This window comes from Mirounga leonina, unplaced genomic scaffold (assembly GCF_011800145.1).
Source record: "Mirounga leonina isolate KUSES-001 unplaced genomic scaffold, KU_Mleo_1.0 Mir_418, whole genome shotgun sequence".
Lineage (NCBI taxonomy): Eukaryota > Metazoa > Chordata > Mammalia > Carnivora > Phocidae > Mirounga > Mirounga leonina.
The window spans coordinates 6,349,933-6,362,131 of record NW_023270739.1 but is presented as its reverse complement, the minus strand read 5'-3'; the positions used below and the strand labels follow the sequence as shown (position 1 = coordinate 6,362,131).

Here is a 12,199-nt window from a genome sequence, read left to right as displayed (position 1 = left end):
GGACAAGGCCCCAGGTAGGTGCCTGGGAGGCGCTGCAGGCTATGGGAGGCCCCTGGAGAGAACTCAAGGAGAGTGGGAGGGGCCGGCACCCCTTGCACACTGCCAGGTGGAGGACTTGGGACATGATCCTGAGGTCAGTGGGCTCCCAGGGGGCTTGAGGCGGGGGCTCCACCCCCTGTGGCACTGGCGTGGAAGAGGCAGGGGTGGAACAGGCTAGGACGGAGCCTGGCATACCGACTGGTCAGGACGGGGTGGGGGTGGGGGCACGCAGGGTGGGGAGACACTGGGGATTTCATGATCGGGGGTGGGGTGCTGTGGGAGGATTCAGGGGGACATCTGCTCAAGGTCTGGCAAATGGGTGGCCACCAATGCACAAAGGCGTGGCTCAAGGGCAGAGTGATGGGGCCCTTGAGGAAGGCATAGGTTTGCCCAGGGCTGCAGCTTTTCAAGCCATGAGGTTACCCTACGTGGGGAGAGGGCTCCTCGTGGCTGCTCATCTATCTAATCAGAGAAGGCGCCCGAGCGCCCAGAGAACAAACGTTTCTCTGCACCGGCCCATTCTCCCAGGCTCTGCGGTGAGAAACTTGTTAGGGACCCAGTCCCCCAAGCCCCCTCCTCTGCAGCTGCTGCCATTCCAAGTGGGGAGCGGGCAGTGGCGCCCCCCCCCCCCAGGCGCCCGCCTGCCTGGCAGCACCTCAGTCTTACCTCCGACTCAGCCCACTTACAGGCTGCGAGGTGGGGAGAGGGTGGGAGGTGGCAAGCTTGGAAATGGGCCACAGCTGGAGGGACAGGCCACCCCCCTCCTCACTGCAGCAGGCGAGGCCTGGCCCTATGCTTGGAGGGACCACACGCACAGCCCGAAGAAATGAGACTGACACATCCCCACCCTAGGGGCCAGACATTAGCTTCGGAATGTGACAATTTATTTGGGGGGCAAAAGAGGCTTTTCACTCCCCCTTCCTGGCATTGATACAACATTGAAGAGCAGCAGAACTAAACGTACAAGACAAGAGTAATCGGCACAAACCCCCCTCCCCTGGCCCAGAAACAACCGAATCCAGAACAACAGAACCAAAACCCACACCCGCAACCTCTGGGGCAGGTGGCCTGGGGGACCCACCCCCACGCTGGGCGGCAGCTCCACTCCTGGTCTCCTGCCAACCCAACTCGGTCCCTCTGTCACCACTGGAGGCAAAGTTTAGCCAGCTGGGAGCTGGATGGTTGAGCCACAGACAAAGGCAACAACACTTCATTTTTAAAATGAGAAAAGAGAAAAAAGAGACAGCGCCCCTCCCCAAATATAGAGCTATACGTATATTTTATATATATAGAATTCATTCGTGCACAATTCATTAAATGAGCTTTTCAAAAATTAAAAAAATTATAAGATACATTTCTTTAGGCCTTTGTGTTTTTAAATTAAAACAAACAAAAAGTGTCCATCTGCACTCCGCCCAACAGCGGGGGCAGGCCCCAGAACTCTTGGTTCCTTCTACCCTGGCCTCTTGCAAGGAGTCCCGTTAGACCATCAGCCCTGTTTGCCTAGCTGAAGCTCTGCATACAGTAGGCACTCACTCACTGCTGGAGTGGGTTATCGACTCCTTCAAGGCGAGGCAGGGGGACCCCACAGGCCTGGGGTGTGGGGTCCTCAGTCTCCACTCAGCCTGTCCCCCTATTTCGGCATCTTGGTGACTGTCAGCAAGATGGAGTCAGGCTAGGGAGACCCTCTCCTGGAGTGTTAGCCCCTAAACTCCTTTCTGAATCTGAGAGGAGATGCAGACTGAGAAAAACGAAAACCTTTAAAACACTCTCCTTTTCTTTTTAAAAGTGATTCCTTAAACCATACAAGCCCCCGAGAGGCTGCCTTGGGCTAGTGCATGGGAGCCCGAAAGCAGAACTGACCGTGTGGGGCTCCACTGTCCGGCGTGGGCCAAGTGCAAAAACAAAACAAAAACAAAAACAAAAAAACCCAAAAAGACCAAAAAACCCAACCCAACCAACCAATAAAACCCCAAAAGTTAGGAATGGTGGTGTGTCCACTTGGGCCCCATGGAGGCTAAAAGGGCTGGTCATGGCCCAGTACCCCCGACCTATATTTCCTCCGTTTGGGCTGACCCCTCACCCAGGACTGCCTGGCAAAGGGGTGGGGGGACACCTGCCAGCTCTGCAGTGGCTTCAGCGTCCGCCCCCCCACCCCCTTTGAAGGGGCTTTTCCCAAAATGCCAGAGCAGCTGGGCTCTTCACCCCAGCGAAGCAGCTTTGCCTCCCAGAGCCCCAGTTCCCTGGTCTTTTCAATGGGGTGATCCCTCCTACTCTGCCCACCTCTCACTGAGGTTGGACCTCAATCATCACTTCCTTCCAGAGCAGGGGAAGGATGGTGTTCATTTTGCCCCAGACCCCTTTGCAAGGCAAGAATGAGAGGGGGCTGTGGGAGGCTAGAGGTCCCAGCGCCAGCGACCTCTACCAGCACTGAATCCTCAGCAGCTGTCTGGACACCAGCAGTGCTTTATGAAGAGGACTTGAGCCCAATACACCCATTTCACAGAAGGGCACACAGGGTCAGAGAGGGGAATGAGACAGGGAGGTGTCCCAACTTCCCACCTCAAACTGGACATCAGACCTCACCTGCTTCCTATGACACATGGGTGGGGAAGGGGTGGCATTAAGGGGAGAGGACCGATGCCCCAACCGATACTGAATATGGGAGATTGGGCTTTGGGGGGTATTTCACATATAAAAGTAAAGCAAACCAGAATGCAACTTCTGCTTGGTAATTAGGCAAACGGAAAAGCAGCAAGGGGAGAGGGAGGGCCCAGAGGAGGCTGATTCGTGCAAGTGTGTGTGGGGGGATTATGGGTCCCCGCTCAGAGCCACCCTGGGAGAGAGGTAAGGAAAGCTCCACCTGCTCTTGACCCTGTGCCCACCTGGGCCTCCCAGGGGAGGCGCCCACCTCGAAGCAGTGTGCATGCGTGCCCCCGCGTGTGCTGAGATGGGGTGGGGCCGCACGGCTGAGGGTCAGGGGCAGCAACCCACCTTGGAAAGAGAAGGGCTAGGCATTCTCTTCTCCCCACGGGCACCCCCAATCCCTTAGGGTCACCACCTAAGATTCTCCCAGAATCTACAGCTCCTGCCTTTCTGAAGCCTGTATCCCCTACCTGGACAGGGAAGCTCAGGGGTGTCACGGTCTTCGGGGTGATGGGGAGGGAGGGGCCAGATGACCGGACAAGCTGGCAAATGAGTGGAAGAGAGCGAGAAACCCAAGTGTATCTACTCACCAGCTTTCCTGGACAAAGTCACCAAGGATGCAACAGTGGGACTCCCGCTCACCCCCCCCCACCCTCCCCTCAAATCTCAGCTCCATTCGCCTGGCCCCTGCAGCTCTGGCAAGTTCCCTTGGGACCAGCGGTCATCCTTCCCTTTGAAGGAGGGTAGGTGTGGGGGCTGGGCCCAGGACAGGAGGGAGGCCGCCCCCTGCCTCAGGCCAAGGAGAGAGAGAGCAGTCGGCCAGACCCCAGGGACCCCACCAGCCGGGCCTAGGCCCCCATCCCCGTTCCTAACATCGCCACCTTACCTGTGCAATCACTGCAGTACTAGTTTTTCTTTAAATATCTCTTTCTCTCCCCCCCACTCCCACCCCGACCCCATAGGAATCCCACAATATTTTTTTCTATTTCTTTTTTTTTCCTCTTTTTTTGTTTTTTGTTTTTTTGCAAAACTAATTCTTTCACTTTCCTGTCATAAAATCACCTCTGAAAACACAACTTCTTTACAAAAAAAGTCACGAATGACACGGACTCTCAGGAAAACACATTTCTATGGTCTCTGGAAAACACCTGTAACTGGCACCCAGGTGGTCACTCACCTGGGGTGAGGGGTCGGGGGGAAATCCCCTCTAAGGACAGAGGAGAAATACCAGCCCTTATTCGGGGGGGAAGCCAATTGGCACTTGGACGGCCACAGAGCCAACACAAAGGGCAGGGTGGGGAGGGGTCTAGGAGTGCCAGCCCCCCAAACCCTGTGAGGGCCCTTGTTCTACATCCGGGGGTGCGGAGGGCCAGGGGCCACCCTGGCAGGGAGATCTGGAAGAGCGAGTCCTCCCATACTTCCGACAAAGGCATCTGTTACCTAACGGGATTCCCTTTCTGCCTCCTCCTCCCTTCCGCCATCACGCTTCCGAGTTGAGACACCTCTCCCTGCACGCGCCCGGAAGCTCCCGCGAGCCCCGCTCAGGACCACACCACCCAGGCCTGACTGAGACCCAGGGCTGGCCGGGCAGGCGGCCCCCACAGCGCCCCAGTCCCGCATGCCCTCCCTCTCCTGGAGAACACAAGCCCCCTCTTTGGTCACCCCCTTTGGCCTGCCCGCCCTCCCAGGGCCCGGCCTGAAGCAGGGGCCCTGTCTCTGCCACTGCCATGGACACCCTAGCTCCCTGGCAAGAGAGAGAAGGAAAGCTGCCCTGGGCTCTGGCGCCTCCGGCTGCTTCGAGCAGACTGCGCGGTGAGAGAAGCCTCAGCGGTCAGAAGCGAAGAGCGGGGGAGAGGCTGGAGCCCCCCCGGGGTGTCTTCCAGGCTTCCTCCTTCCCCCAGACGCAGGGGAGGAAGGAAGGGCAAGGCCGGGGTGGGGCCTCCCGTCTCCACCTCAGTCCCCGCCAGCCCGACTCCGCAGCAAAGGCCTGGCTGGCTGAGCGGACCCCCGGGCGGGACAGGACGGCGTGGGGGCGCGCACCCCAGCACTGCTAGGCTGGGGGCTCCACAGCAGACTCCTCGGACCCGCGCCAGGTCCGGGCAAGGGAAGGTCGGGCCTTGGACAACCCCATTCTGAGGAACCCTCCACAAAGCCGCCTGGAAAGCCCGGGCCCCGGGCACATCCGGGTACGCGCACAAACACGCCGTGGGGCGGCAGGTGCGCACGCCAGCTGGAAGTTTCCACAGCAGGTTCTTGTAGCACCTTTGGTCGAGAACTGAAGGGCCCTGCCGGCCCCTCCCACCTCTGAGATGGGGTTGAGGAGGGAGCCGGGGCGGGGTGGAGCCGAAGGGGACCTGCTTGGGTCAGGTGCTGAAGTTTGCGGGAAGAGCCAGGCCGCTGGCCCCGCTCCTGCCACCCTCCCTGACGTGGAGGGAGGGGCCGCGGCCGGCCTCCCCTCCACCTCTGACTGGGCTTTGCCATCCCTGGCCCTCCTGCCCAGGCGTCCGGGTAGGGGAGGAAAGGGGCAGCGCGCCCGCTGGGAGGGGGTCTCCTAAGGGGCCCCACAGCTGCCGGGTTAGCACCGAGAAATCAGATGCTGTGTGCGAGAGCTGGAAGCAAGCTGGGGAGAGACAGAGTGGGATGCGGAGGAGGCAGCTGAACCCAAGGTTCGGGGGCTCCCGGGGAGCCACCCAGCAGGCCCCACCATACACGGGCAGGGCGGGTGCCAAGGGGCAAGAGGGAAGACTTCCAAGCGCCCTCGCCCCACCCAGCCCTAACCCGTTCCAGGACTGCTGCTCCCACTGGGCCTCGGGGGGCTCCTACTGCCCAGCCCCATCCCGGGGGGCGACACCGAGCCATCTGAAACAAGCAAAGCACAGGCAGGGGCGTCTGAGGGCAGGGGCGGGCGCGGGAGCAAAAGTGGGACTTTGGGCAGGAGGGCCCCCCCAAGCCCCCCTCCTTGGTGGAGCCCCCTCACTTGCTCACCCCACTGCTGCCACCACCCCCAGTGGCACCTGCTACCCCAGTGGCCACCTTCTCGAAATCCTCAGGGTTGCAGAATTCCTTGATAGTGACTGTCAGAAGGTTGCTGGTGACGTCGGTGACCACCACGTTGGAGCAGGGTGACATCTCAGGGCGCCAGTCCCCAGCTTCAGGCTCGGAGGCGGCGCTGGCAGGCTCGGGGGCTGTGGGCAGCGCCGGGCCCACGGCAGCAGGGACGTCGGGAGGCACCCGCTTGCTGGCAGCCGCGGCCTCAGGAGGGATGGACAGGTCGAGCACTTCGGGCTCACGCCAGTCGGGAGCAGCTGGGCTCAGGGTCTCAGGGAGCAGCTTGGGGGGCGCGTCATCAGGATCGGAGGAGGACTGTGGTGCTGGTGAGGGACAGCCGGAGGAGCTGGAGCTGCGGGCGTCGTAGGGGGCAGTGGGGGCGGCCAGGAGCAGCCCGGGGCCCGGGGAGGCCGCAGCGTCGGCCTTGCCCACTGGCTGGGGAGGCAGAGGGCCGGGCGGGGGCTTATTGTACAGCGCGAAGGTGCCGAACTTCATGTGGCGGATCTGGGTGCGCAGGATGCTCTCACTGAACTTCTTGCTCTTGCCGATGACGCGGTTCCTCGAGGGGACTTTGGGGCGAGCGAGGGCTCCGGCCCCCTGCCCGGTGCCACCTCCGCCCGTGCCCTTGTCGATCACCTTCAGGTTGAGGATGATGCGGTTTCGCTTGGGCTCCCGAGGCTTTACCTTGCGATTGATGATGCGCACCGTCTCGGAGAAAGGTGAGATGGGGGGGCGCAGGCCAGGGCTGCCACCCTGGGGGTCAGGGCGGGGCAGGGGGCGGCGGGACATGCGGTGGCAGCGGCGGATGTCCTTCTTGAGCCGGTGCACGGCCGCGCTGGAGTGCAGCTTGGGCGAAGAGGCGCTGGCGCTCGGCTTGACAGAGAAGTGCACATCGCTGATGCGGAGGGCCTCAGCCTGGGCCCGTGCCTGAGGGGTGGAGGGAGGGGGTAAGCGGAGGCTCAGCTTCCTGCTGACCTCCTCTGGATGCCCCTGTGCCACCCACCCACAAGTCCTATCTCATTAAACCATCCTGAGGGCATCTCGGAGAATCTGCTGTGCTCCCAACCCCGTCTTAGAGATAAAAGGAAATGGGTTCAGACAGGTGAAGCGAAGTGCCCAAGCGGAACTCTAAGACCCACTACTTTTGATGGCCGTGAGCCCCTGGGACAGATGGCAGCTACCCTGGCTGACACAGAGAAGTGTCAGCAATGAGGACACTGCATGGAAGGAATGACTCTTTGCTCAGAAGCCCGACCACCTCTGCTCTGTGAAGGATCCCAGCCTAGCCTGGCACTCCTCCACGGACCAATTCTTGGTGACAGAAGGAAGAGGGAGGCCCCTCCCTGCTCCACCCCACACCCCAGCGCCACTGACCTACTTGCAGAGTCCCAAAGGCTCTGCGCTCTCTGCTTTTGAACAGGCTGCACCTGCAGCTTGGATTCGCCTCCCTGGCTGGTCGGCACCTCTGGGACAGCCCCTTGGTCCTCTCAGCCCCTCCTGTACGCTCCCGGCCCCCTCCACTTCCCCTCTTGGGTCTGATTCATGTCTGCCCAGGATCTGGCTCAAGGCCTGGGGCTGAGCAAATCAGTGCCAACAGATTCCAAAGCCAACACCTAAAGCCTAGGTTGGAATCCACCCCAGTGAGACAAGGGTCTGGTGGGGATGGACCAATTTCATATCCATGCTGGGATGGCCTGGGTGGGGGGAGGGCAGGATAGTTGAGCAGGCCTGTGGGCAGCCAGGGAACCTGTCCCAGGCTCCTGGGCTCAGCTGCGCTCCCAGGTGTGACATCGGAAAACCCCCCTGTGTTCAGGGCAGGGGACTCACAAGGCCATATAAACCGTCCTCCATGGCCAGTCCTTCCTTCACTAACAAAGTACTAGAGTCACAAGCCAACTGCTTGGAGCTACGACTCCAAACACACACAGCCTCCCCGCCAGGGGCTGCCCTCCCTGGGAAAGACGAGACGGGCAGTGAGGATGTTGGGTGATTCAATGTAATAAAGGACGGATAGGGCCTAGCAGAGCACAGCTTAGGGGCACAGGCCTATCCTGGAGGATGAAGCCTTAGTAGGAGGGAGCCCTGGTCCTTTCCGAGCCAACGATGCTTGAGGCAGCTACAGAGGCTCTGGTGGCCTGCCTCAGGGGCGCCGCTAAGACCAGCCGGGGAGGCAGAGAGCCCAGCGGTGAGAGGATGCGGTGGTCAAGGGACTAAAAGCAATGGTTGATCGGGCATCTACACACATCCTCGCTCCTGGGGGGGAGACTCGCCAGGCGCTATCTGCCTCAATCCAGATGAGACAGTGGTGGCCAAGGGGAAGGGCACACTCCCACGGTCAGTCTGTGAGCTCCCCGAGTGGGATCTGTGGTCTGGGGTCTCTCCACACACCCCCCTGCCCCCCAGCCTAGATGCTTAACCAGTCCCTGAGAGGTGGCCTGTGTGCCCCTCAGACAAAACTAGATTATATCTGACCACAAACCCCTGAAGCAGTGCCGGCGGACTTATTTGCTGAATTAGGGAGGAGGTCTTTAGAAGGTGGTGGAAACACACTTTTAACGCTAAGTGGCCCCCCGGCCCCGCTGGCAGGGAGCCTCCTGGGGCTGCGTGGCCAACAATCCCTTTGAGCACTAGGTGGCAGCACCCCCGCGTGCCCCATGCCAGGGCTGCCCACTCCTCCTGGGCACCGGCCAGCGGAGCCAGGGCCCCGTTCCCTCACATCCCTTCTCAGACAAAGGCAGGAGACAGCCAGCCTTCCTCGGCATGGCAAGCAGGGCCTTTGGCAGGTTCATCCCCAAGGGAGCTTAGGGGAATCTCCACTCTTTCTGACTCCCCCCACCCAGGGTGTTAGTGTTTATGCCATCAGCATGTCGCCTACGCTCCCAGACCTCTGTCGTCATGGCTCTGCCCAAGTCCAGGGGTGATGGACCCTGAGGCGTGGCAAAAGTGGGTATAAACCTCAGACCTGGGACAAAACTCGGGCTCGGTGGGCCATATATACCATCAGATAATATATGCTACCTGCTCAGCCCAGCGTCTGGCACAGAGCAAGTACTCGAGAGAGACTAGATTTCTCTCTCCATGGGCGAGAGGGACAGGGCGCTGGTGAGCAATAATCTTTTACTAACGCACAGTTTCCAAACTTTTTATGAGAAACATTTCTTACTTCATAGCTTCTAAATATATATAATTTTTTTTTTAAAGTCTGGTTTACCCTTCCTCCTCCCCTCCCCTCCGCAGGCTGAGAATTCTGTGAAGGTGGGACCCGGGTCAGCCTGTGAATTAAATAGCCAACCACAGCCAGCGTGTTTACTATACTGACGCGGTGAGAGGCACGGCTCTGAAGGGCTGGCGTGTACCACAGACAAGAGCACAGAAGATCAAACACCTGGATTCTACAGCTGACTCTTTGTGACCAGGGGCCAGTTCCACAACCTCCCTGGCCTCCGTTTTTCTAGGTGTAAAATGGGGCTAAATCCCAACCTACCTCATGGGCTCCTGTTTCCCTTCAGAACAGTTCCGGGCAGAAAGTGAGGGCCGAGAATATATTGGTTTACACTGCCTCTCAGTGACTCAGAGCCATGGGCTCAGACCCAGCTGGTCTCCACCACCCCTGGCAAACATCCACATCACTCTCGTAAGGCTCAGGTCCTCTCAGCTGCCTCTCCACCCCCTGCCCCACCACCTCTGCAGCCTTCATCATTTCCTGGGTGTGTCCACCTTGTCCCCTCAACCGGATGTATGTACTCTCTGAGGGACAGGGTGAAGAGAAGGAGCCAGAATGAAGCCAGGAAGCTGGGTGGTGGGACCTCACGTTAAGTCACCTCCCCTCTCTGGGCCTTGATTTTTTTCATCTGGGTAATGGGAATAATACTCCTTCATAGGGTTGTTGAGAGGATTAAAGGAGATAATCCACGTGAGGGCTCAGCACTGTGTTAGGGCCAGAGCCAGCTCAGAAGCTAGAGCCATCAAGGAGGGAAAAAAAGGCATTTCGTGAATCCAAGCTCACGGTCATTACTCACTTGACCGCTAGAGGGTGCTCCAGCTGCGCTGAGAGGCTGTCACACAGCCCACCCGCCCTCCAGCTGCTCCGCCCCATCCCTCCTCCTAAGAAGCATCAAGGGTTAAGGGTGCTCCTCCATGGATCCCCTAACGTGTGGCGGTTGGGAACAGGAGTCACGGAAATACGTAATTCTGGAAACCAACGGTTCTTTCATGTCAGCTTTAAGTGAAAGACTTTTTGGGGTGGGGGTGGGGCTGGAGAGGCCCAGCCCACCCCACCCTCACCGGGCTTTGAGCCTTTTGCCAAAACCGGAGATGCTGAGGTTGTGCATTCTGCACAGTCTCTTCCCTGGCCTTCCTGTGCCAATTGCCACCAAGTCACAGGCTGCCAGGGTGGGAAGGGTCCCCAAGGCAACTTCAGCACTATTGGGCCAACGGTGGTGTCCCACGGAGGCCCGCCTGCAGTCTTGCCTGTCTCCTAGGGTCATCTCACCTTCCCTCTCCGACTCTGTTCTTTCTCACTAAGAAAAATTAACCCCACAAAACCTCTAAGATGGCTTCCTCTGGGGCTAGGTCTCCCTCCCTTGCCAAGGCTAATGTGTTTATGCTTCCACTCCCCCACACCCCATTCTCATTAGAACCTCCAGAAACAGCCAGGGGTGGGGGGAAGCCAGAGGCCCGGCCCAGGTGATAAACTCAAAGTGAAGTGATCTAAGGTCAAATTCAAGTTGCATTCCCCAGTGAGGAGGGGAGGCATGCAGAACAAATCCTAAGAGAGAGAAGGAAGCTGGGGGTGGGGAGGCAGGTGGCCCCCAAATGCTTCTCCTGTTCCCAGCCGTGAGGGAAACCACATTTACTCTCCCCATGGATTCTAATTCCAGGCAGAGCCCTACCAGCTCAAGGCTGGGGGAGATGAGGGTTTCGCCTCATCCGATGTGCAGAAGTAACCTCCCTGCCACCCCCTCAGGTGGACAGCCCCCACCTGCCTCATCTGCCCCCATGCTGGAGCCTGGCTGGCCTGCCCAGACCCTGGTTTTGTCAGCCAGGATTATCCTCCTCCCTCACTCCCCACTCCCAGGCCCCTCTTGCTGAAGCTGGAGCTGGCCAGGGCCGGCTGCCAGGGGCTCGGTCGGGGGCTCACAACCACCCCCTGCCCAGCTGGGGCCCCTCTGGAAAGGTCCGCCTGCCTGGGCAGCCGAGGATCTGTCCCTCCCTTGCAGGCCCCGTGCTGCGCCAGGGCTAGGGGCCCGAGACGGGGCTGCTGGGGCTGGGCCAGGTTACCTTCAGGAGGAAAGTTTTGGGTTTGGGTCCCCTCTTCTTGGGCCCATACAGCTCACGCTCCCTCTCCCTGCGGCCGAGAAACGCCAAAGGTTAAAAAGAGCCCCTTCCAGGGCCCCACTCCGCGCGGCCCTCCCCGGCTCTCCCGCTTCCCCCGCTTCCCCGCGCGGCGCCCCAGCCGAGCCTTGGCCCCGCCGCCCCTGCCAGCTCCCCAAACTCACTTCTGCTCGAAGGCTGCAATGAGCCGCGAGTCCAGGATGTTCTCCTCGGGCTCCCAAGTGCTGTACCTGCCAAGTCACACATGCACAAAATAAAAATGAAAACCTAACAGGCAGAGGCACATGCGAGGCACCGAACGTGCACACTGCCCCCCCCCCACCACCAAGGGAAAAAAAGGCCCCGGTGTCCGCTGCCTCCCCTCCCCCCTCGCCCCTGGACCCCACCGGCACTTACTTGATGGCCCACCCCTTCCATTTCACCAGGTACTCGATGCGTCCCTGAAAAACAGAGAAGAAAAAAAGGGGAGAGTGGGGGTGGGGAGGATGCGGGGACGCGAGGAGGCGGCGGCGCGGGGGTGGGCGAGAGAGCCCGTGTTAGCGGGACCGCTTCGCCCTGATGGGCCGCGGACCCGGACACCGGCTCCGGGGCAAGACGTCCCGCCTCGGGAGGCGGCTCACCTTTCGGATCCGCCGTTTGATGATGGATTCGGCCGCGAAGACCCGCTCGCCCACTGCAGACAGCTCCATCTTGCTCAGCGGCACCCACAGCCCATAATACTCCCTGCTCCCGCGACCGGTGCTGCACCGCTCGCGCACGCGCCGCAGCGCACAGGCCCCGGCGGGCGGGCGCGCGGCGGGGCGCGCGCTCGTGTTCCAGCTGCGGGCCGTCACGTGACCCCTCGGGGCCGGCGCGCCGTTGCCAGGACCACCCCCTCCCCCGGGGCGGTTGCTAGGGAAAGTGAGCGCTCGCGGGGCGGGGGCGCGCGCTGGCTCTTAAAGGGGCCTCGCCTGGCGGCGGGATTCCGGGCCCGGAACCGGGTGGATGCTTGGCTTGCGGGAAGCCTGGTCGGGCGCAGTGCAGTCTAACAAACACTTTCTTACTCCCGTTTCCATCTTCCCGGCCCCCGATAGCTGACAACCTCTCCCTCCTTTTAACACCTCCCCCTTGCAAGTCTCCCTAGGCCCCAGCA

At 60.4% G+C, this 12,199-nt stretch overlaps 1 protein-coding gene across 1 annotated transcript; it reads right to left on the bottom strand.

Moving 5' to 3' along the window:
- Window positions 1–906: 906 nt before the first annotated feature.
- CBX6 (chromobox 6) lies at window positions 907–11,826 on the bottom strand. The gene is made up of 5 exons (XM_034987491.1): window positions 11,688–11,826; window positions 11,464–11,507; window positions 11,232–11,297; window positions 11,014–11,080; window positions 907–6,660 (listed from the first exon to the last, which is right to left on the bottom strand). Exons 1-5 carry the CDS (start codon window positions 11,754–11,756, stop codon window positions 5,659–5,661), a joined length of 1,248 nt encoding a protein of 415 aa, XP_034843382.1. The 5' UTR covers window positions 11,757–11,826; the 3' UTR covers window positions 907–5,658.
- Between the last annotated feature and the right edge of the window lie 373 nt (window positions 11,827–12,199).

What these genes read in the sequence shown, in the direction of transcription:
- CBX6 (XM_034987491.1), bottom strand. Translation starts at nt 11,756, where the DNA reads ATGGAGCTGTCTGCAGTGGGCGAGCGGGTCTTCGCGGCCGAATCCATC. An exon ending in TCAAACGGCGGATCCGAAAG is followed by an intron (nt 11,508 to 11,687) that starts GTGAGCCGCCTC and finishes TCTGTTTTTCAG; the next exon opens with GGACGCATCGAGTACCTGGT. An exon ending in ATTGCAGCCTTCGAGCAGAA is followed by an intron (nt 11,081 to 11,231) that starts GTGAGTTTGGGG and finishes TCTCGGCCGCAG; the next exon opens with GGAGAGGGAGCGTGAGCTGT.